The sequence below is a fragment of the Engystomops pustulosus genome, chromosome 6 (assembly GCF_040894005.1).
Source record: "Engystomops pustulosus chromosome 6, aEngPut4.maternal, whole genome shotgun sequence".
NCBI lineage: Eukaryota > Metazoa > Chordata > Amphibia > Anura > Leptodactylidae > Engystomops > Engystomops pustulosus.
Genome location: NC_092416.1, coordinates 49141508 through 49167873, shown reverse-complemented (window position 1 = coordinate 49167873; position 26366 = coordinate 49141508). Strand labels below are relative to the sequence as shown.

At 40.4% G+C, this 26366-nt stretch overlaps 1 protein-coding gene across 2 annotated transcripts; it reads left to right on the top strand.

The window, feature by feature from the left end:
• Positions 1-8465: 8465 nt before the first annotated feature.
• LOC140065681 (transmembrane protein 26-like) lies at positions 8466-26101 on the top strand. Of its 2 annotated transcripts, XM_072113256.1 has the most exons (5): positions 8466-8502; positions 12328-12374; positions 13654-13871; positions 21650-21770; positions 25155-26101. In XM_072113256.1, the coding sequence occupies exons 3-5, from the start codon at positions 13675-13677 to the stop codon at positions 25743-25745; spliced, it is 909 nt and encodes a 302-aa protein (XP_071969357.1). In that variant the 5' UTR covers positions 8466-8502; positions 12328-12374; positions 13654-13674; the 3' UTR covers positions 25746-26101. The 2 variants fall into 2 exon arrangements, with proteins under 2 accessions (XP_071969357.1, XP_071969356.1); XM_072113255.1 differs by lacking the exons at positions 8466-8502; positions 12328-12374 and having other exon boundaries at positions 12919-13871.
• The last annotated feature ends 265 nt before the right edge of the window (positions 26102-26366 follow it).

Here is a 26366-nt window from a genome sequence, read left to right as displayed (position 1 = left end):
ATGCCTAAATGCACCATGTGATTGGCTGATTAGAAATTAAGTGTTAACGAGCAGTTGGACAGGTGTACCTAATAAAGTGGCCGGTGAGTGTAGATCAATGTGCAACCTGAACATGAAGAGTTTGGGTGATGAGATCTCTTCCATTTACTATCATTGCACTGCAGGGTGTGTTCAGTGCGGGAAATGTGTTTTTCTCTCCTGGCTTCATCAATTTAGTGGTCTGGAGTATCTGAATAATTAAAGAGCACTGAACACACAGGGGAAGGTGAGAATTACTTTTACAGTGAAGTCTCTTTGAGGCAACCTCCCAAAATTGCAATGTACAATATTTTCTCTGGGGTGTTCTCCTTATAGAAGATGCTCAGAATGCAAAATATTTGTTGGATGCCAAAGTCTGTCAAAAGTAATCAGATAGGGATAAGTAGGTGGTCTTATTAAAGAAGTATGTTTAATATATGGTGGAGGTGGTAAGGAGGAAAAGTAGCATTGTGTTCTGTAAAAACCCATGCTTTTATTTCCATTGTTCTGCTCTGGTGTACAAGAAATGCTCTTACTTCCCTAGCCTCTCACTTAGCTTAACCAGTTCCCTACACTGTACTGATGAGATGCAAAGACATTAAAACAGCACTGTTTACAATAGTCTGTTCCTTATGTGATAGATTTACCAATTTGGCTATTATCCCGTTTTATGTCAGGGTTTCTGAAAAAGTAGAGAGAAACGTAGCACACATCCTGTGATGAATTTTAAATTATCATTTATTTCATATCATATATTTCATAATTACAGCTCCACCGGGTTTATGAAAATAAGGTACTTTTTTAACAACAGATCATAAAGTTTCCTTGGCGACGTTTCGGTCTGAATCGACCTTTGTCAAGCACGATCTGAAATGTGGACAGTAGCTGTGTTCCACCATAATTACCCCATAGCTACAGGATAGAGGATATCTAAAATGGTCTCACTGCACAATTCACAGAAAGAGGGACCACATGTTCCTCATGTCAGCTTTGGACTTCTGGGTTGGGTCTGTCCGGTTAACCAAACAGAAGTCCCATAGAAGTCAATGGAGCACAGGTTGGAGCCCTATGCTGTGCTCCATTTACCTATATGGGACTTCTAGACATGCAATACGTCTGAAGAAGTCTCTGAGCTATGGTGTAAATAAGAGGAATTTGTGATCCCCATTCTGTCAATTGCAGGGGGTCCGACAGCCAAAACCCTGCTCCATCGTTTATTTTTCCCCTACACAAGTGTATAGAGGCGAAATATAGTCAATGACACAGCCCTTTTAAAATCCCATCAAGCTGGTGGTTCTTTAGACTTTAAAGGGGATAAAGGCAGTAAAAGAAATAGTCCGGAACTGGATCTTTATCTGCAGCTGAAAGATGAGATTTTCATCTTTAATACAGCACCAATAGCGTAAAACCATAGATAGGAGCATTTCATGTTCCTATCTAGTGACACCATCGCCCACAAAGTATTTCGATTTTACTCATCTGAAGCAAATATGATTCTTCTATGCTCATAGATTTGGAGATTTTTTATAGGTAAATGGGCAACTTCCAGTAAATACTTTTGAAAACTTCTCATGTTTGTGTTTCAAGGGTTTTTACTTTTTTAGCACAAAACTTTTGGTCAAAATAGATGGTATAATGATTAAAATGACAACAGTCAGTGCAGTGCAGAAGATTCTCAGAAGCCTGGACTAAAGAACTGTCATAGAACAATTTGTATTACACACTACCAGAGGGTGTGATGAAAAAATTACCCCCCCTTTCCCTACAATAAAAAAATAAACAAAAAAATTACTAAATATTCCTGTCTCCCAAAATGCACGATCTATTAAACTTGTGCTATTTTTTTCACCATTTTGCCTTCCATTAGGTATTAAAACACACTATAAAAAACTATACAAATTTGTAAAAACAAAGCCTGTGCATTTGGAATTTTTTCCAGCTTTCTAATTCATTGCACCAAATTTTAAAGTGTGCGACTAGAAAGTACAATTTGTACCCACACAAAACAAACCCTTATAAGGCTCTCTAAATGGAAAAATAGATTGGCTTTCTTTTTTAAAATATGGAAACAAAAAAAATGATAAAGAATGCAGGGTCTATAAATTATAATATAATCAGGAGTCATAGTGTATTTTACATATGCATGGGTCACCCCAAATATATTTTACATATACAGGAGGCAAATAATGGTCAGTTGCATTGTCAGGAAGGGAGCGGTATTTTTTAAATTTAGTACTGTATTGTAAGTTACTAATATTTTCAGGGGCGCAGTGTGGAGATTGGCTGCAAAAGCCATAGACATCTGTGTGGGAAATTCTGCAGCTGTAAGTTACAGCCAGAAGAAGGGTTTATTTTGTTCTGTACCCCATAAAGCAGAATCATCACACGTCAGATGCCACTTCTACCTATGAGTGGTGAATAAAATAGTTACTGACTACGATGTTGCGTACACACAAGGCTGCCTTCTGGATTTAGGCCATCAGTTTTAGAGTGGGGGAAATGGGGTGTTATCAATTGTTTTTCCAGATTGAAAAGATTTTAATTTATTCACCGGTTATTTAAAGAGGACCTGTCACGCCCGAAAAATACTGACAGCGGCTAGGCCACGCTGTGCTGACAGTGGCTACGCTGTGCTTATTCACAGCGCACATTCAACCGCCGCTGTGAATAAGCTGTCAGTTCGGCACGGCCGACGCTGTCAGTGCGCCGCATCACAGAAAGCCGGCAGCGATTGCGCCGGCTATTCTTACAGGTCGCCGGCTGACAGGGGCGTAGAGGGGGGGTGTCGGCTGGCCCCATCTTGAATAGGGGACCTTTACGAGGATCCGACCTCTTATTTGGTAAGAGGTCAGATCGATTAAAACAAAGTCTGCACACAAAAATTTCAATAAAAATTGAATAAATATAAAGGGACCGGGGAGAGGATTAGGGGGAACATATTTGGTGGGGGTATTTTTGGGGGGTGACAGCTCCTCTTTAAGTGGACATAATGTAGAGAAGGATTAAGGTTAGGAGGGAAACCCAAGCTGAACCCTTGTTCTGGACCGAATGTGAATTAAGCTGTGTTATCTATAAGGATAAAGGTCCTGGCAGTTCAGTCCTCAGATATTTCCTATCATAAAGACTGTAGACATCAGCAGACTCATTACTCCATAATTTCTGTAAATGCTGAACAAATCTAAGGCATTGCATTAGCAGACCTATTTGTTATTTTCATAAATCAATTTACCCTTAATGTTAGAACATAAAGCAGAACAAGTATCATAATTACATACTTGCAGATGTATCCCTTAACCCTTGAGATTTTTGTACTAGTTCCTGTAATTAGAGAGATGATAAAATCTGCCTCACTGTATCTGGATCTGAGAGTAGGAAACACTTCTAGAACGTTCATTGTTAATATTCTGATGATACCATGTAATGCCCTGTGTAATTGTTTTATTGTACTGAAATATGATGTGTCTTATGATGTTGGTAGTGCACCTTATGATAATAATTCCTTTATGTATATAGTGCACACAGATTACGCAGCGCTGCACAGAGTTTGCCAAAGCAGCCCCTGTCTCTATGGGGCTCACAATCTAATCAACCTACCAGTATGATTTTGGAGTGTGGGAGGAAACTGGAGGAAACTCACGCAAACATGGAGAGAACAAACAAATTCTTTGCAGATGTTGACCTGAACCCAGGTCCCCAGTGCTGCAAGGATGTAATGCCAACCACTAAGCCACCGTGATGTAGCCCCTGATGTAGTCAGCTGGTCTGGAATACAGCCATACCATGTCCATACCTGGCAGCTGGAGAGAAGGAATAACACACAACAAATACCAATTTTTTTCATAAACAATAAGCAGAGAATCTGCATAATAATTGAGTTATTAAAAAATGCAGTTATTTTTTTAATGGAGTTTTTCTGAAAAAAAGATAAGTTAGATCAAAATTAACTTTTATGTATGCAGAGCTGTGTCCCTAGTCCTGTGGGAGTGGCAAGAGGAGTGGGGCAGACATGTATCATGTCCTGAAGGAGGAAGCAACAGGGGGGGAGGAGACATAGGGGCGTGGGAGTTTTTTTAAATTTAAAATCAATGCATACAGAGCAGTTTCCTAGGGTCAGGGGGAGCCTCCCTGGCTACTCCCATGGACTAGGGGGCTCTTCTTTTTTTGGGGAAAAAGACAGCTTTATTATAAAAACACTTTGGCAATATGCACAATATTCTCCATGGGGATATGGGGGAGGCAGAAAAAGAACTCATCATGACAGGTATTCTCATCTGGGCATTGACATTTAATTTAATCTGCTTTACAGACAGCTCTTTAGGTTTGTTCCTAAGTTGAATTTGTATGTAAGTCGGAACAGGTATATTTTATAATGGTAGCTCCCGACAAATTTTTTTTTGCCCCAATGACAATTGGATTTTCAAAATTTTGTACTGTCATGGGAACAAGGAATATCAATAAAGCTTAATTACAGACACCTTACAGCCGATCATTGCAGCCTGGGACTAAAGTAAAGCATCCAGAGAGCTTCACCAGATGTCACAGTGGGCAGAGAGGCCTGTCTATAACAGGGGGTCGTCTATAAGTCAGATTTAATCCAATTGGTCAGACAGAGCTCAATAGCTGGTCTCTGTTGGAAGAGTGCGGTGGTGGTCGTATCCACGGACAGCTAAGTAATTTCTAAGGGGCCACATTTATGGAAAATTAACTTCATACATGTACATTTTTTCATAACTCAGTCATACCTATGTGCATGTGTAATAGTAAATAATTTTGCAGTATATGTATAGTGAAGGATATCTGTTTACTATTTGTACTTATATATGATACAGGATTTATATCCCATGTCTGTAGATTGTTTTAGTTTTTATTGTACACCCACTCCACGGTCCCAAGGGAGGTTTTTTCCACCATGTAACTGTCAGAAGGTTTTTAAAAAAAAATTAAACTAGTGTGAATTGCACCACAAAATTAGACCTTGATTAAGACTCGATGAACAAGACATGATGAATACTGCTAGATGCTCCTATTTTGCGGATTGTATGGAGTCCTTGACTTGGGGACTGCCCCTAGCAGGTTGGGGTGAGCTGCGTTACAAACTTGTAGTGCAGATACTATTCCTGCCCCAGTTTACAGCTCGGGCAGATCTTTTTTTTCTCAATGACACACAGGCTGCAAACAATGGACCATGGGCCCATTGTTTATGTCCCTGATATGTTTGTGTGCATGAGGAGTGAGGCCACGTAAACATGGGGTAGAATAGTAAGTGATGACCCTGTGGTAAATACAGCCTCAGCATAGAGGATACCATACAACAAATCCCATCTGCATGCTGCATAAAACACCTGCACCGTCATCTATTTGGACCCGCTGCATGTCTTCTAATGTTACGGATTTATGCTACGTTTTTTCCTTGTTTTTGTTGCACATTTCTCCCCTTTTTGTGTTATTTTAATATACAATTTGGAGTATTTTAACCCCTAAGGACGCAGCCAGCTTAAGGCTCAACCCCATTTTCTGGATTCTGACTTGCGTCGCATATTATGGTTATAACTTTTGAACACCGTTACTTATCAAAGTGATTCTGAGATTGTTTTTTTCCTCACATGTTGTACTTCATTTTAGTGGAAAATGTTGGCAGATAAATTTTGAGTTTATTTACAAAAAAAAAGAAAAAGTGATGAATTTTTTGAAAAATTTGCCATTTTCGAAATTCGAAATCATTGCGTTTTCAGGCAGATAGATTTACCACCTAAATAAGTTGCTGAATAACATTTCCCATATGTCTGCTTTTCATTTTCATAATTTTTTAAATGTCAATTTATTTTGATGTCATGCGGCTTACAAATCGAATATCTCTTTTCCGGATTTTCAGAATTGACTATTTTGGGGGCAAATACAGTTTTGAATGAAATTTTGAAATCAAAACCCCCGATATAATCAACCCATTTCAAATCTGAACCCCTCAAACTATCAGAAACAGCTTTTAGGAAGATTATTAAGTAATTGAATTAAAAAGGAGGTGAAATTTAAAATGGTTAAATTTTGACGGTTATAGGTTCATTTAGCCCTAAAATTTAAACATTTCCAAAAGAAAAAAGAGAAAACCCATCTTACAATTTGTTCTGCACTTTCTCCCGAGTACAGAGACCCCTCACATGTGGCTGTTTCTTGTTTTATGGGCGCACGGCGAGGCTCAGAAAAAGAAAGGAGCGCCCTGCAGCTGCCAGGATTTTAGTTTCCTCATTGGCCCCTTTTGTAGGCTATATAATTTTTGCTTTTTCGTTATTGGGGCATTTTTTTTGCGGGATGAGATGCTTTTTCCAGTGTTACCATTTTGAGGTTGGCATTTCCTGTTGTTGAAAATTTAGGACCTTTTTTTTAGGGCAGGAGTAGAAAAGCATCAATTCTGTACTGGATTTTTTACTTTTTTTTTCTTTTTTTTGGTGTTCATCGTATAGCCTAATAATCATGTTATCTTTATTCTATGGGTCGATACAATTACGGGGATACCATACATGAATATTTTTTCTTACGTTTTTCTAAATTTGTCAAATAAAACTCTAATGTGGGGAAAAATCTTTCATTTTTGCATTGCCATCTTCCGAGTGTAATAACATTTTAACTTCTTTGGCTACGGAGCTGGTTGATAGCTTGTTTTTTGTGGGGCATGTTGTACTTTGCATCAGTATCATTCTGGAGTACATATGTTTTTTTGATCATTTTTTATAGCATTTTTTGAGGTATTGAATAGGTAAAAATCATAATTTTTTTTTAACTGCGTTTATTGTGCGGGTTCAATAATTATTTACTGTTATTCTACAGGTTGTTATGGACGCGGTGATACTATATATGTGGGGTTTGTGTTATGATTTAGACTTTTTTTTGTGTTTTATGTCTCTTTAAATGTTATGGGACTTATGGCATTTTTATTGATTTCTTACTTTATTTTCTAGTGAATAACCTTTTTTTAACTTTTTTTTACTGTTTCCACCATGGGACATGAAGAAGCAATCATCTGATTGCTTGCTCATGATAATACTCTGCAATACTGATGTATTGCAGGGTATTAGCAGTGTAAGCCTATGCACATGCATAGGCTGACACTGTGCCTTTAAGATGACGTCACTGACGCCATCTTACTGGCAGTGCCTGCAGGCAGTACTGGGGTCCTGATCGGACCTCAGTGCTGCCATAGCAACGATTGGCGCCTCCCGAAAACGGCACAGGGGGGCAGATCGTGGGGGAAAGACCCCCAAAGGCAGGTTTAATGCCGTGGTTGCATTGACCGTGGCATACAACGGGTTAAACACCCGCGATCGGAGCCCATTCCGACTGCGGGTGTTACACTGGGGTGTCAATTATCAGTCACAGCCGGCACCCGTGTTTCGCGATGCCGCTTCGGCTCAGATCTTGACCTGAACTGGCATCAGCTCTGCTACAGATATATCGGACGCTGAGCGTTAAGTCACTGCGCTCGGCATCCGATATATTGGAAGCAGAGCTGTAAGGGGTTAATATTCACTGTTAGTTTAGGTTTAAAAGCTGTTTTAAAAACATAGGCTGAGCTAAAGTGTGGGGCACATCGTATGGAGATCTTAGCTCCCTTGGGTAGCACGGTGGCTCAGTGGTTTGCACTACAGCCTTGCAGCGCTGGCTGCTGGTCATGAATTCAAGTCCCATCCAGGTCAATATCTGCAAAGAGTTTGTATCTTACGTGGGTTTCCTCCAGTTTCCTCCAACACTCCAAAACATAGGTTGATTAGATTGTGAGCCCCATGGGGACAGGGACAGCTTTGTGAAGCGCTGCATAATCTGTGTGCTATATAAATAAAGGAATTATTTAATCATTATGAAAAATGGACTGTGTTGGACTCTGTAGTGTCGCTGCTGCCGTCCGGTTCAGCATGCAGGGGGTCCTCACATATTATTTCTGCATGATGTAAGGACTCCCATCTGTGCTCCATCCACTGGATCTGGGGGGCTCAAGTGCTTTTTTCATAGTGCAGTCATTAAATCCCTAGATATAAACCCTGCCTGCTTGGAAAACTAGAGTTGGAAGAATCTGGATGGCTGCAATTATAAGACTTTGTAGGCGCAGTATTAAGAGGCTTCAGAGCTAAAAGAGAAGATGGGACAGCTGGAGAGGACTATTACTGGAAGACATGAAATGAACTTTTGCAACAACTTCAGTAATGATGACTAATAGAAAATTCTCAGAATTCTGGTAGGAGCCAAATCTGGGAGAAAAAAAATGATTAAATATAACAAGAAGATTTTACTAAATGAGGGTGAGGCTGGATGATATGTGATCTCTGTGGCGTATTATCACGGTGCAGGGTGTGTTTTATCATGGAGATGTCTCTTTATTTGTTGGCACCATTGATCTGGTGGGCTGAGCATATTAGCAATTCCTGAGCACTGGGGAAAACTCAGAAGCTGGAAGCAGATTGCTCAGGTATAAGATTGAATGGGGTAAGACAGAAGGTAAGACATTGACTTCCTTGTGTGATAAAAATTTATAATTGCAGGGATCTGATATGTACAGAGCAGCATGAGATATTAACCCTCTCTCTGGACTGATATAGCTGGCTGTACACAGGAATGCTTTGCATCAAGTTTACAAATATTGGATAACATATTGGGAGGAAGAATTGTTTTACTGTACAATACACGAAGATTGTCTCTTTATCCACAAATTAGTGCAATAAGTAGTTGCTTTGTTTCATATTTAATTCAATTTCAGTTCACAGACCTTCACCATGACCCTATTTGTGTGGGAAAAAATAATTTCAGAGTGAATAGAGGCAATATGAACTGTAGCAGCCACCTAGGACTATGCAGTCCCCCCTTTAGATCCTGTTTTGGCACAGTGTATCAGTACGCTTCACTATTCAATGCCAAAATAAACAGGCACTATAGGAGAGAGAAGTTATTTTCTTGAGTAACAATGAGCCTGAACATTTCCATGCTGGAGTCTGTTAAATGGAATCTTCTGTTTTTTTGTAATATCCAAAGTAACATTCCAGTCTATTTAACCCTTTACAGCTGAGTATGATTTAACCATCATTTTATAGTGGCATCAGACTGGAATTTAGTTTATGTATATGACTGCGGGCATGTATCACATATCAAATACCGTAGCTGTTCCTTCTGAATTCTTCTTAGTGGCTTACAAGGTACAATGATACATGAAAACTAAATTGTATATATGAAGTGTGGGTTTGTTTTTCGGTCTTATTTTTACCTAACCTTATTAGAAAGTATAAATTGATGTAACTTACTGTCTAGAATTGCAAAGAATATGTGGCTCAGGCACCAAGCTGTTTACATACATTATAACCACATTCATAAAAACATACAGTATGCACATAGTCATGCACATACATACACAAAAATACAAATACAATACAAACACTAATATACTGTTTAACACATGCATAGCTATACATACATAAGCATACACATGTGCATATATACAGGACGTGCACACAGGAAGAAGCAGATCTATACAGGCGGTCCCCTACTTAAGAACACCAGACTTACAGATGACCCCTAGTTACAAACAGACCTCTGGATGTTGGTAATTTACTGTACTTTAGCCTTAGGCTGCAGTAAACAGCTATAACTTTTATGTAAGGTGTCTGCAATTAAGATTTATGGTTGATCCTGATTCTTATGACAACCCAACCTTTTTAAAATCCAATTGTCACAGAGACCAAAAAAATTTGGCTGGGGCTACAATTATAAAATATACAGTTCTTACTTAAAATATACAATAATTCAACAAATTCAATTTAAGAACAAACCTATAAAACCTATCTTGTGCATAATCTGGGGACTGCCTGTATATATACATAATCTCCATTAATAAGTACATTTTCACATTCATTCTTATTCTGTATTTAGCTTGAAATCCCACCTAACTGTTTGTTTACAAAACTAAAGAAAAAAAGATCATATGCAAGACATCCATCTTATGCCTAAAAATGTTAGCAAAAAGAACAACATTTACAGCAAAGAATTGAGAATTATTACAAAAATCTACACAAATCTACCATACAAAATTGTGCTTGAACAATCATTTATAACATATTCAGATAAAACTCAAATGTGTCCTGCAAAAAAGGTAATACATGCTGAAGTAAATGCCCTCCTTACTGTAACTGACAGTCCTGTGTCTAGTGATGTGCGTTTAGCCCCGTAACAGAAAATAGCGACCAAAGTCGAAAATGGCAATTTTTTGCCATTTTGAAAAATATAAAAATTTCTATAAAAATGATTAAATAGTTGTACAGTTCTAAAAAAATAGTAGCATTGAAAACGCCATCAAAAGTCGCACAAATTGACACCACCCACATTTCCGTAGACCAAAATATGAAAAAGTTATTAGCGCCAGAAGATGGCAAAATGAAAAAAAAAAAAAACATTTGTGTGCAGGAGGTTTTAATTTTTGTAAATGTATGAAAACATTATAAAACCTATACAAATTTGGTATCCCCGTGATCGTACCGACCCATGATCGTATTGAATATTCAATACCGTCACTATGAAGTGCAACTTGTTAGGTAGAAAATAAGCTATTACAGATCTCTTTAAGTGTAGAAATAAAAATGTTATAGATTTTTGAACGTGGGGAGTGAAAAATGGAAATGGAAAAAACAAAAAAGGGCCTGGTCGTTAAGGGGTTAAAGACATCCTGGGTATGCATTGATCACTCTTTACCCCTATGCAGGCCAGTTGACCAAGAAAACAACATAACTAGCACACAAATACCATATTAAACAGATATTTTGCAAATAAAACTTAAAGGGGTTGTCCGGAAGTTGAAAGACATGGCTGCTTTCAACTGTACCAGTGCCATGACTATGGGTTGTGGCAGAGTATTGGACTACAGGCAGTCCCCGGGTTACATACAAGATAGGGTCTGGAGGTTTGTTCTTAAGTTGAATTTGTATGTAAGTCGAACCTGTATATTTTATAATGGTAGCTCCAGACAAAAAAAATTTTGGCCCCAGTGACAATTGGAGTTTAAACATTTTTTGCTGTAATGGGACCAGGTATTATCTATAAAGCTTCATTACAGACTCCTTACAGCTGATCATTGTAGTCTGGGACTATAGTAAAGCATTCTGAAAGCTTCACCAGAGGTCAGAGGGGTCTGTCTGTAACTATGGGTTGTCTGTAAGTCGGGTGTCCTTAAGTAGGGGACCGCCTGTATACCATTCTTGATCAGATCTGATGGTATACAGAGTGTTTTTCTAATTTCAATATACAGGCGGTCCCCTACTTAAGAACACTCGACTTACATACGACCCATAGTTACAAACGGACCTCTGGATATTGGTAATTTATTGTACTTTAGTCCTAGGCTACAATAAACAGCTGAAACTGTTATCAAATGTGTCTGTAATGAAGCTTTAGTGTTAATATTGATTCTTATGACAACCCAACATTTTTAAAATCCAATTGTCACAGAGACCAAAAAAGTTCTGGCTGGGATTACAATGATAAAATATACAGTTCCGACTTACATACAAACTCAACTTAAGAACAAACCTGCAGACCCTATCTTGTATGTAACCCGGGGACTGCCTGTACCAGACTGTTACGAGGCTGAAGAGTGTATCTTTATTTTTGTATTGTTCTTTCATTAACTGTTTCTGAGTTGTTTTCTATTCTAAGTTATAGTCATCTACATCTCTATATATACAGTATAGTGTTTGAATTTGTATATCAATTTATAATTTTTATAGTCTTAGGAGACTACGTAGCAATTCGTTTTCTATTGATGATTAATCCGCCGCTCATGCATCTAGGTTATGCTACAGATTAATTTATTATACAATTACATGTATTTGTATACAATTTTAGGTGTATTTTAATTGTTTTTTAATCATGTACTTATTAGCAAAGCTTTTTATTAAATTGTTATTTTTTTGTCTTGTTAATTTTGCTTTAGGATGTTTGGTCTAGTACTAAGTTTTTTATTATGACCCCCTTTCTTGTACCTTCTGATGCACAGTGAGAATGAATGGCGCCATCAAAGTTATTTGAATAGACAAAGGCAATCGGTTCATAATGAAAAGTTTTGTATAAATACGTAACAGCATGAATTAACTGCTAACAAATTTGCAGATTTGCATAAATTTATAATGCAGATAATAATAATGATAAATGTTTCTTTGACCTGGGTTGAACTCCCTTTCTTCCTGCATTTAGCATTGTGTATGAATCAGATTTCACTCCCACTGACAGCTAATAAATGAAGAGAAGTTGCTAAAGTTTCTAATGACTTTTTATTTATTCCAGATAGAGTCCCAAAATAGTCTTACCTCTTTACAGAGCCGAATTATCAGGTGAAATATTCTTCAAGTATGGAAGGAGTTAATCAATAGCCTCCTGTCTTTATGCATCTGCTGATTACAGGCTTTCAGAAACACTGCTCACTAGTGGACACAAAGGGAACCAAAAATACCACAGGGAGGTACAGGCAGTCCCCGGGTTACATACAAGATAGGGTCTGTAGGTTTGTTCTTAAGTTGAGTTTGTATGTAAGTTGGAACTGTATATTTTATCATTGTAATCCCAGCCAGAACTTTTTTGGTCTCTGTGACAACTGGATTTTAAAAATGTTGGGTTGTCATAAGAATCAGGATTAACACTAAAGCTTCATTACAGACACCTGTGATAACTGTTACAGCTGATCATTGTAGCCTAGGACTAAAGTACAATAAATTACCAATATCCAGAGGTCCTTTTGTAACTAGGGGTCGTATGTAAGTCGAGTGTTCTTAAGTAGGGGACCGCCTGTATTTTATTATTAGCACTTTCACAATTCACTCCTGAAATGTTTCCACTTTAAAATAGATAATACTTTAATTTTTCTAGCATAGACCCTCCTATTCCCAGTTGAATCCTCCTGTGTTATTGGATTGATAAACAAAAGTTGTATTTTTTTTTTGTTTTGGCCACACAAAGCTGGAAACAGTGTTAGGTATTTTCCTGGAGATCTGTGTAACCATACCTTTGTGTGTGTGTTTAGTAGCAGGAAGACTGTGAAATGCCTTTATATTCCAGGATTGTAGCTGAACTTACACTGCTGTGTTCTAAGATCTCTGCATTCAAACTGCTACACAGCCCCTACCCTGCTACTACTCTGAATATGTTTTGAGATCTCACACACCAGTGTATCACAGTGCTTGAAGTCCAGCTGCCAACCTAGAATATGCATAATTCACAGTTTTGCTGCTACTAACAATATGCATAAAGGTATGAATAAAAAGATCTCAAGGGTTGCTATCTAACAATATCTGTATCTGTGTATGGTGAAAACATCTTGTAGATTCCCTTTAACAAAGAGTTTTATAACTTTTGGATATACATTCTGTAGAAAAATGTCATAGTTTTCAAGACCTCTTCTTGCTGTCATTGAATAGTTACTTTTATTATTCCCAAGGATAATACAGGATGGACAGGTAAACGGCTTGTATGTTTGTAGGAGTTTTATTCCCTGAAAGTAAATAGTATAGTTTTCTTCTGTCATCAATAAATGTTCTAATTCAGCAAAAGTTCTTCCTTATTGTCAAGCTAAAGTACAAGATTATTCACATATAATTTCTTTTGTTCTCTCCACAGAGTTTAAGTTAAATTGTCAGAATGTGGTGTAACTGTAGGAAGATATTGGCTGCCATCTTCAGCCGTTTATTCTTTGCTTTACATGGATTCATTATGGTCGCGTTATTGGTGGACCACATGAAGGAAATGATCTACTGGACTTTTCTCGCCGGAATCTTTCTCTTATTCATTGAGATGATTGTGACACTGAAGATGACAAAAACTGGAGAATGGAAATGGTAATATGGACCAATCGTCTTGAGTTTGCCTAAGCAGCAGATAAAGGCCCTGTGCACACTGAGAAATTAGGAGCAGGTTTAGAGGTGTTTTTTTGTGAATTTTTTGAGTGGTTTTTGCTGTAGTCTTGTATGCAGAATAGCCTCAGAAAAAGATGCGTCTGTCTGGGTGTGTTCACCCGTGGTGTTTTTTGGATGCATTTTTAAACGCATCTCAGAAATGCGTTTTTACATGTTACCATACATTTTGCTAATTTGAAAGCATTTTCTTCATTGCTGAAGTGTGAACAGCTGTGCCCTCATGTTAACACAGCTAAGCATACTTCCAGCAATAATAAAAAATGCTTTCAAACCAACCAAACGCAAGGTAACATAAAAAAACACATCCAAAAACGCCCCCTTAAGGTCTGGCCACGTTCAGCAGCTAGACTAAGGGGAACATTGCTTCCTGTTTCTTTCTTTGTGAAACTTTTTTGCAGTTTGCGACTTTTTAGGTGCAGAATCAAGTAGTGTACCAAAGTTATCTGCCTCAAGAAATCAATGCAGTGGCTGGATTTATCTTTGCAGCCAAGATGTTTGTGCAACTTGTACGACTTTTAGGCTTGGCATTGTCCCATTTTTGCACCTAATAAGTTGCAAACCAGAGCATGCTAGACCCAGACTTACTTTTGGTAGACTACTATTTGCGCCTAAAAAGTCGTACACCACAAAAAGTTGCAAAAGTGAGACTAAACAGGCAATTCATGTCTCCCTCTTTTTCACAGTAAGCACCACTATTTCTCCTTTTTTTATCATTGCCGTGCCCCTTATTTCAAACAGAGCGCTCCTCCATGCTCCCTATTCCCCTTCTATTTCTAACAGTTTTCTCCTCCATGCCCCTCTATTTTTAGAGAGTTCTCCGCCATGCCCCTCTATTTTTAGAGTGTTCTCCTCCATGCCCCCTATTTCTAACAATGCGTTCCTCCATGCCCCTCTATTTTTAGAGAGTTCTCCTCCATGCCCCCTATTTCTAACAGTGCACTCTTCCATGCCCCCCTATTTCCCTTCTGTTTCTAACAGTTTGCTCCTCCGTGCACTCCTATTTATAGCAATGCGTACCTCCATCCACCCTTGTTTCAAATAGTGCATTCCTCCAAGCCTCTTATTTCTAAAAGTGCACTCCTCCATTCCCCCTACTTCTAACAGTGCGCTACTCCATGCTCGCCATTTCTAACAGTGTACTCCTCCATGCATGACCCCCTATTTCTAACAGTGCATTCCTCCATAAACCTATTTCTAAAAGTACCCTCCTCCATGCCCCCTACTTCTAACAGTGCGCTACTCCATGACCCCCATTTCTAACAGTGCACTCCTCCATGCCCCCCTATTTCTAACAGTGCATTCCTTTATATGCCTGTTTCTAAAAGTGGGCTCCTCCATGCCCCTTAATTCTAACAGTGCACTCAGGGCCAGATTAAGGGTCCCAGTGCTATGGAGCACCTCATTTAGGATGGGGCCCCCCAGCTCGTTAGCCAATGCGGGGCCCCCTCCCACAACAATATAAGTAAAAAGATATCACATAGTTACAGTTTCAAAGCTCTAGAGACATTAGAAACAATGGTATCTTTAGTTTTAGATAAATTCCTACTTTTACTAAACCATTTCCAATTTTGGTCCATGACAAACTAAAAAATACTCCCACCATATTATTACCGAATAATGATACCACAAAACTGTTACCAAATAAAAGTACCATAAGACCAAAATTCCAAACAATAGCGCTACTATTTGCAAAGGATACCTCGAAACTGACCCACAGGATTACCACAACGTGACCAGTATTACCAATAATTTACCACATATGAACTCCATTTACTGATGATCTTTACCGCCATATTGTTATTATACAAACACCAACCAGCACAGGACAATATCACTAACGACACCTCTGTACAAGCCCAAATAATAACATTACATCTTGATTATCACCACTACATAATGACTGGATAATACTGCAATACTACATAATAACCTACACATGCAGACCAGTATCTACCAGCATATAGTAGTAGTATCCCTCACACCACAACTGACCACACTGTGCCCCCACATATATCATATATACCCCTCACACCATAACTGACCACACTGTACCCCCACATATCATATATACCCCTCACACCACAACTGACCACACTGTGCCCCCACATATATCATATATACCCCTCACACCATAACTGACCACACTGTACCCCCACATATATCATATATACCGCTCACACCACAACTGACCGCACTGTGCCCCCACATATATCATATATACCCCTCACACCACAACTGACCGCACTGTGCCCCCACATATATCATATATACCCCTCACACCACAACTGATCACACTGTGCCCCCACATATATCATATATACCGCTCACACCACAACTGACCACACTGTGCCCCCACATATATCATATATACCCCTCACACCATAACTGACCACACTGTGCCCCCACATATATCATACATACACCTCACACCACAACTGACCACACTGTGCCCCCACATATATCATATATACCGCTCACACCACAACTGACCACACTGTGCCCCCACATATATCATACATACACCTCACACCACAACTGACCACACTGTGCCCCCACACATATATCATATATACCACTCACACCACAACTGATCACACTGTGCCCCCACATATATCATATATACCCCTCACACCATAACTGACCATACTGTGCCCCCACATATATCATATATACCCCTCACACCACAACTGACCACACTGTGCCCCCACATATATCATATATACCCCTCACACCACAACTGACCACACTGTGCCCCCTCATTTATCATATATACCCCTCACACCACAACTGACCACACTGTGCCCCCACATATATCATATATACCCCTCACACCATAACTGACCACACTGTACCCCCACATATCATATATACCCCTCACACCACAACTGACCACACTGTGCCCCCACATATATCATATATACCCCTCACACCATAACTGACCACACTGTACCCCCACATATATCATATATACCGCTCACACCACAACTGACCGCACTGTGCCCCCACATATATCATATATACCCCTCACACCACAACTGACCGCACTGTGCCCCCACATATATCATATATACCCCTCACACCACAACTGATCACACTGTGCCCCCACATATATCATATATACCGCTCACACCACAACTGACCACACTGTGCCCCCACATATATCATATATACCCCTCACACCATAACTGACCACACTGTGCCCCCACATATATCATACATACACCTCACACCACAACTGACCACACTGTGCCCCCACATATATCATATATACCGCTCACACCACAACTGACCACACTGTGCCCCCACATATATCATACATACACCTCACACCACAACTGACCACACTGTGCCCCCACACATATATCATATATACCACTCACACCACAACTGATCACACTGTGCCCCCACATATATCATATATACCCCTCACACCATAACTGACCATACTGTGCCCCCACATATATCATATATACCCCTCACACCACAACTGACCACACTGTGCCCCCACATATATCATATATACCCCTCACACCACAACTGACCACACTGTGCCCCCTCATATATCATATATACCCCTCACACCACAACTGACCACACTGTACCCCCACATATATCATATATACCCCTCACACCACAACTAACCACACTGTACCCCCACATATATCATATATACCCCTCACACCACAACTGACCACACTGTGCTTCCACATATATCATATATACCCCTCACACCACAACTGACCACACTGTGCTTCCACATATATCATATATACCCCTCACACCACAACTGCCCACACTGTGCCCCCACATATATCATATATACCCCTCACACCCACTCCAAAATATCCAATGTAAGGTGAAACAAGTAGTCTACTTTATTCCATGTTTAAGCAAGAGTACAATAAAGTAGAGCGATGTTTTGGCTCACGGGAACCTTTATCAAGCTTGATAAATAAGAAAACGCTGAAAACCATAACAATAACTGATGACAATAACCCCACACCACAATGCTGGCTCACTATAGACACTAGGAATATAACAGGACATGTACAGTACAAGCTCAGAGATGTCTCACACTAGAAGGTTAGTCAGTTAATACATTACCGGTACTGCAGAAGTGGCGTCTAGTACCTCACAGGTGACTTCTACTTCTTCTACTTCAGGGCCAGAATCGACGTAACCTATGGCTGAAGAATCTTCCACCAGATGTCTTTTGCTCCTGGCAGCGCATACCCCACACTGTTCACCTAAAAATACCACAGTTACTCACAGTATAATGTCACCTGGATAACAGAAATATGCCCCCCCCCAAATATACCCCACAATAAAACCTCTGTGTTCCCTGCATATATTACTATACTACAGACCCTGAGTAATACTGTACCCCTAATTATATGTCACCCCCCAATTACACAATATATGGTTCCCCCATGACTTCATTTATATATTGCCCCCTTTAATGAATTAATTTACCGATTTATGGCCCTTTCTAATATACTGGGGCGCCACATGAATTTTAGAGACTGGACCTTCTAATTTAATTATTTAATATACTGCCCCCCCCTATTTAGTTATTTAATATACTGCCCCCTCACCCCACCCTGTGAACTATTTTACATACTGGGCCTCACCCCCAATAAATTTCATACACTGGCTTCCTCTAAACTATTTTATATTCTGCCCCCTCCATTAATTATGCAGTATACTGGGCCCCCAAATGAATTTTGTACACTTTACTCTTTGGTTCAGTATGATTACAGGGAAACTACATTTATACAGGTTTTATTGAGTTTTAATACATCTTAAAAAATTAAAACCTCATCACGAGTATAAGCCAAGTTTTTCAGCACAAAAAATGTGCTAAAACCTCAAACTCAGCTTATACTCGAGTCAATAAAAAAAAAGAAAGTCAAAACCCACCTTTCCTGTGGCAGGTCCGTAGACGCTGCTGACGGAACAAGAGAAGCACAGGAAAGGTGCATTTTGACTTTCTTTTTTTGAGTGCTACAAGGGGCAGGAGCTGGCTATATTCGGGGGCAGGAGCTGGCTATATTCGGGGGCAGGAGCTGGCTATATATACGGGGGCAGGAGCTGGCTATATATACGGGGGCAGGAGCTGGCTATATTCGGGGGCAGGAGCTGGCTATATACGGGGGCAGGAGGAAGGCTATATACGGGGGCAGGAGGAAGGATATATACGGGGGCAGGAGGAAGGCTATATATACGGGGGCAGGAGGAAGGCTATATACGGGGCCAGGAGCTGGCTATATACGGGGGCAGGAGCTGGCTATATATGGGGGGGCAGGAGGAAGGCTATATACGGGGGCAGGAGCTGGCTATATACGGGGGCAGGAGCTGGCTATATACGGGGGCAGGAGGAAGGCTATATAGGGGCAGGAGCTGGCTATATACGGGGGCAGGAGGAAGGCTATATAGGGGCAGGAGCTGGCTATATACGGGGGCAGGAGGAAGGCTATATAGAGGCAGGAGCTGGCTATATACGGGGGAGGAGCTGTCTATATACTGGGGCAGGAGGAAGGCTTTATAGGGGCAGGAGCTGGCTATATAAGGGCAGGAGGAAGGCTAAACGGGGGAAGGATCTGGTTATATGTACGGGCAGGAGGAAGGCTATACAATGGCAGGAGCTGGCTATATACGGAGGCAGGGGCAGGCTATATCGGGGGCAGGTGCTGGGTATATATGGGGGCTGGCTGGCTGTATACGGGGCAGGAGGAAGGCTATATCAGGTTCAGTTGCTGGCTATATAAGGGTTGGCTTATACTTGAGTGTATAAGGTACTGAGATGTGTGAGGAGTCATGAGCTGACGTTTTCATTGCTACCATTTTGAGGGCTGTGCGACATTTTGATCAGTTTTTATTACATTTTTTATGTGATGTAAAATTGTGTAAAAGTTGCGTTTCGGATATTTGGGCGCTATTTTCAGTAATGTGGTTCAACACCAGCAATAACCGTTTTTATATTTTGATAGATCAGATATTTTGAGATGCGCAATCCCTAATGTGTTTGTGATTTTTACTGTTTATTAAACTTAATATCAGTTCTAGGGAAGGGGGGGATTTTTTATACTTTTTTTTTACTACTTTTTAGAGTACTTTAACCCTAGATGGTGTTATCATTCCTACCATATACTACAATACTACTGTATATGTATTGCAGTTTATGGCATTTTTATAAAGTATTCATTACAATGAGCCACTGGTACATTGTAACGAAACTGCTATTATGGCAACCGATGATAGGAATAAAGATGGTGGCGGCGCACATCTGTGCCATACATGTAAACCTCAGAGCGTGAGGGAGTTAATATTCTACCCCCCCCCCCCACACACACACACACACAATTAACTATTTAATATGCTGCCCCTCCCAGAATTAACTACTTAATGCCCCCATAATAAACTATTTAATATGCTGCCCCCCATAATAAAATATTTTATATGCTGCCCCCCCACAATTAACTATTTTATATGCTGCCCCCCCCCACAATTAACTATTTTATATGCTGCCCCCCACCATTAATTATTTAATATGCTGCCCCCCACCATTAACTATTTAATATGCTTCCCCCCCACCATTAACTATTTAATATGCTGCCCCGCCACCATTAACTATTTAATATGCTGCCCCCCCCATAATAAACTATTTAATATGCTGCTGCCCCCCACACACACAATTAACTATTTAATGTGCTGCCCACGACAAATTAATTATTTTAGATATTTCTGCCCCCACCATCTTTTAATACTGTTTGATAAAAACAAAACATTTTACTCACCTCAGGTCCCGTGTCTTGCTTCTTCTTGCCGCGTCCGGGAAGGAAGGGGTGCGCGGCCGCGTGGTGACGTCATCACGCGGCCGCGCATCCCAGTTCATGGAGCGATGTGCGCCGGGGTTGTCTTCCGGCCACATCACTCCAGTAATAGTGCTCGAGCGGCCGGAAATGGCCGCATCGAGCACTATATAGTGACGGGCAGGAGCTTCCGGTCCGGACGGACGGAGGCCCCTGCCCGACTGCCGATGGTCGAGGCCTGCCGGGGGCCACAGCAGGAGCCGGATCATTGGAGCGCCAGCCCGGGGGCCCCCAATCAATAAATTTGCATCCGGGGGCCCGGCGCTGGCGCTCCAAGAGCGCCAATGATGATCCGGCTCTGAGTGCACTACTCCTTGCCCTCCATTTCTAACAGTGCCCTCCTCCATGCCCACTGTTTCTAACAATGCGCTCCTTCATGACCCACTATTTCTAACAGTGCGCTCCTCCATGGCCCCCTATTTCTAACAGTGTACTCCTCCATGGCCCCCTATTTCTAACAATGCACCTCCTCCATGGCCCCCTATTTCTAACGACGCGCTCCTTCATGCCCCAGTATTTCTAACAGTCCGCTCCTCCATGGCCCCCTATTTCTAACAGTGTACTCCTCCATGGCCCCCTATTTCTAACAATGTGCCTCCTCCATGCCCCCTATTTCTAACAATGCTACCCCATTTCTAACATTGCGCTCCTCCATGAACCCTATTTCTTACATTGCGCCTGTCCAGGTCCCCTTTTTCCCGCCTACATGCTCAATTTACTACTATTATTCTAGTCTTCATATATGCAGCCTGCAAAGTTAAAAAAAATGTTTGACTATTTAAATTTCTATTTCTCTACTATATTCAACTATTTTCTGTGTTATTTTAGGTTTTCTCCTATGGTGTTTCTGTATTTATGTACTATTATTCCTACTGTATTTGTGATGGAACTTGAATACCTAAACGTTAGAATGAATAACACCAACCTGATACATGACTGCTCCGAAAATGTACGTACCTCATTTTATACATACATCCTCGTTTAGTAATACCTGACTCGTTTAACATTTCTTTAATTAAGACTACCCCCACTTCCTCATGCTGCAGACACACGTTCCGCTCGCAAAGCGTTTTGAAATGTAATGCAACCAGAAGGGGGAGGGGCTTGTGCCGATTGCTGCAGAGGAAACACATGCGATCGGTAGCCAGCACCAAAATGAAACATTTCCTCTAAAACACTGATCAGCACAACAGCCTCCCTGCTCTGGTTTTATTATGTTCAAATTGCATTACAAGCATCAGAGGTATAAAAAAACATAATCTTCCTGCAACCGGATGCAGTTGTATACCTGGTGTTTAGGATTCCAGGCAGTGGTGTAACTAGGAGAGGCTGGGCCTCACACCAAAATTGTGCTTGGGCCAGCTCCACTGAGGCCCCTTTCACACTTGCGTTTTTCACACGCGTTTTCTGCGCGTCCTTTTGACGTGCAGAACTTGCATTGTACTCTGACCCATTGTAATCAATGGGTCTTTTCAGACTTGCATTTTTTTTACGCACGTTTAAATCTCGACATGCTCTACTTTTGCAAGTCACGTGCGTGAAAACGCACCATGCAAGTCTATGGATACGCATCAAAAACGCATTGCAGTCTGAGACACTTGCAAGTGCAATGCAAGTGCAATGCGTTTTTCACGCATCAATTGCCATAGAAAAGATAGAGCTCAGCCCTGAGTCCATTTCATGCACATTTTCTGCGTTTCAAAAACGCATTGAAATTGCATTGAAATTGCATTGAAAACGTGCGTGAAAAACTGAGACACTGAACAAACTCTGACTGAAAACTGATTGCACTCTGATGCAAAATGTGCGTTTTTCACTGACCAAACCCTGATCGCACCCTGATCAGACTCTGGCGTGATCTGCAACGCAAGTGTGGAAGGGGCCTTAGACATGAACATCACAGACTGAAAGCTCTTTGTTGCTTGTCTATGGTTAAAGGGAAACCTACCATTTGCAAATTGTACTTCTAAGCATCACATACCGGAGCATATCTTCATTATTTTTATAAACCGCTGTAATACTTTTAAATACTGGAGAGCCGTTGACGTCACGAGCGCATGGTGCGCCTAGAGCGGGTACCACCAGCTGCTTCAAATATTCAAATTACAAAAGTGTTTAAAAGCATTACAGTGGTTTATGAAAATAATGAAACTATGCTCCGGCACCAGCTCACCCTAAGCTGGTGCACGGTATGTGATGCTTAGAAGTACAATTTAAAGGGGTTGTCCACTTTAAGCACATTACATCAAATAATTAATATTGTTTGTGTAATGAAAAGCTACAATTTTTTCCAGTATACTTTCTGTATTAATTCTTCGCTGTTTTCTAAATCTCTGCTTGTTGTCTTTCTATAGGAAGTTTCCATGTCTACTTCCTGTAGATAAACACTGATTTATGGTTATATGTATGGCTCATTAGCATCACACAGCTTTGATTACACTGTATGCTATAACAAGCCGTGCACCTGTGTGACATCACATGACCAGGGATATAACAAGCCATGCACCTGTCTGACAGCACATGACCAGGGATATAACAAGCTGTGCACCTGTGAGACATCACACGACCATGGGCCAATGTTCATTGACAGGAGTAAATAACAAAGCATCCTGCTGCATGACAGCAAACAGACAACAAGCAAAGATCTTGGAAACCGTGAACAATTGATACTGAAAGTATATTGAAAAATGTTATACCTTTTCATTATAAAAACAATATCAATTATTTGCTGGAATGTGCTTAAAGTGGACAACCCCTTTAAGTATGTTTCCTCCTTTGTATCGGGACACCATAATGCGGGTCATTTACTAAGGGCCCGATTCACGTTTTCCCGGCGTGTTACCCGAATATTTCCGATTTGCGACGATTTTCCCTGTATTGCCCCGGGATTTTGGCACACGTCATCGGATTGTGGCGTATCGGCGCTGGCATGCACGCGACGGAAATCGTGGGGCGTGGCCGAACGAAAACCCGATGGATTCTGAAAACCCGACGCATTTAAAAAAAAAAGTGTCGCGGGACTTACCTTCACTAGGAATAGGCATTCAGTGCATTCCGGCGGGCCTCGGGGAACTTCAGCGCAGCAGCGCCACCTGGTGGAAGTCGGAGGAACTGCCTTAGTGAATCCCGGCCGGACCCGCATCCACCGCAGAGAACGCTCTGCTGGATCGCGAATGGACCGGGTAAGTAAATCTGCCCCAATGTGTTAAAGGGTATCTACAATGTTTTTGACTGGGAAGTGCTGCATAGAGCAATGCTAAGCTTCCGTCACACAATATTGTGTGCCACAGTATAACCCAAACTACAAAATTGTCCAACATCACTGAGATATAATTACTGTAAAACCCAGGCCAACAATATTGGGGCACATTTACTAAGAAATGCTCCAACAGAGAGCACCAATTTTCTTTTGGTGCACCTTTAACATGATATATATTGACATCAACTCACAACTTTGTGACATCATAACTGTAGAGCCCGGGCGCTCAGAACACAGACCGGCAAAATTGTGATATCATTACATTAGAACCCAGGTCAGCGCTACTATAATGACATCATAGTTGTACCCGGCCAGAACCATTGTAAGTTCATTGCAAAAGAAACCATGCCAAAACTATGACTTCATCTTAGTAAATTACCTCAATAAGACCACCTCTATTGTGACCAGGGCCGGCTCCAGGTTTTAGTAAGCCCCTTGGTGACAGCGTCTCAGTGGACCCCATTGCAGTGAACTCCCATGGAGACAGAATTCAGAAACTAAAACAGTCTACTGTTCCCTAAAATATTCCCTAGTTTATCATCCCAATCAGCCGCCTCATGGTTATTTTATATAAAGCCCCCCTCATCCCCCTCACTTCCATGGAGTATGCTCAGTGCTGGCACCAACCCTGGTTGTAACATCATCATTGTCAGAACTTGGTTTATTTGTCTAGGGACTGTCAAGTTCCTTATCCAGTATAAGACAACATTTGATCACCATGCAATATGTGATCAACATATTTTTTGGCACTAAGAACCCTAAATACTTCACTCAACATAGTTTGGAGGCAAATATGGTACACTATTCTTATGAATACACTGGAATGATGTATCCACCAGTTACCACGTCTTTTTTAAGATGTTTTGGTTGTTGTAGTAGTACCGTTATGGCTGTTGTATAAGATGATATAGCCATATTGATGGTTGAGAACAGACTACTTATACCATAAGATACAGCATTAAGTATGAAGATACTTTCTGATTGAAGATTTACACGCTGTATGAGTTAATGGCTATTGCTTAGTATTTAGTATATTCGCTTTATGTGTCTAAATTAAAAATTGTCTTTTGGCAGGTCCTCAAAGTAACCTCCAAACTGGTACAAGGTGGGGAGGAGTTAACAATCTTGGTTCTTATTATTGGACGTTGGTTGATGCCAAGAGGTAAAATGAGTCGGGAACAGCTTTCCGAGCTGCTTCTGATGTACCTTGCATTAGGGGCTGATATGCTGGATATTTTGGAACTGATGAAGGAGCCATCAGTTACAACCAACAAGACCATAACTGTGGTTGGACTGTGTCTATTCAGCTGGGCGATCATGCAATTTGCCATAGTGATGAACCAAAGTTTAAATTGTTCATCTTCAGATACAAAGGTCGATGGGAGATTCCATTCATCGTCTCTAGTAAAGAACTGCCTACTGTCTTTATGTTATAGCGATGAGATATGGAATGTGATTTTCGCAGTGGGGATGCAGGATGGACCCTTCTTGGTTTATCGCTTGTACTTGGTAACTAGAAAAGGAGTGTTCAATGAGTCCATGACCTTTTTTATAAGCAAAAACATTTTGTCCGTCGCAATACAGATCTATAGAGCTATTGCATTTCTTTACCATGAAAGTCGCAAAATGAAGAAACTTCAACAATCACAAATAAATTCAGAATAGCAAATATTGTAATTTGAATGAACTTTTGTTTCATTTAAAAAATGAATTTACAAAAAAAATTGAGAACTGCAACTAAATGGAAAACTGTTAACTGATGTAGTTGTGTATCCTGAAGATTATGTTGCATTTTGGAGTTTTTTTCTCACGTTCCATTCATAAATTAGTTTTTTCTGCCTAGTACGAATATTTATGCAATGCAATTATAAGTTAATGAAAAAAATCTACTGAAACATTATAGATGCAGTCAAAGAGATCCATCCATTAACCTGCATGTATATGGGGATTTACCTGAATGTGTATGGGGATGTCATAAGAGAACAGGGATGAAGTTTACAGGACTAAGTCCTTATTGTTTACACTTGCACTAAATTAATTTATATATGTATTGTATTAAGAAATAATAAAATTTTGCATAAAAAAAACTTTTTCCTAATTATTTGTTTTGTTAACCACTTCTGGACTCCCATAGGAAACATGTACTTTCTGTAGCATTCACTTATCTCCTCCACCTCTATGATTCTGCTGCCTCTACACAACATCCAGATGTGAACCTTGAGTCAAAAGAAGAAAAGAGTAGAAGAAAAGAAGAGTTTTTCATTTACACATGAATGTAAATTTAGA

Bases quoted from the DNA above. Each gene is read 5' to 3' on its own strand.
- LOC140065681 (XM_072113256.1), top strand. From the start codon at position 13,675: ATGTGGTGTAACTGTAGGAAGATATTGGCTGCCATCTTCAGCCGTTTA. The intron at 13,872-21,649 runs GTAATATGGACC...GTGTTATTTTAG, and splicing joins AAAACTGGAGAATGGAAATG to GTTTTCTCCTATGGTGTTTC. The intron at 21,771-25,154 runs GTACGTACCTCA...GTCTTTTGGCAG, and splicing joins TACATGACTGCTCCGAAAAT to GTCCTCAAAGTAACCTCCAA.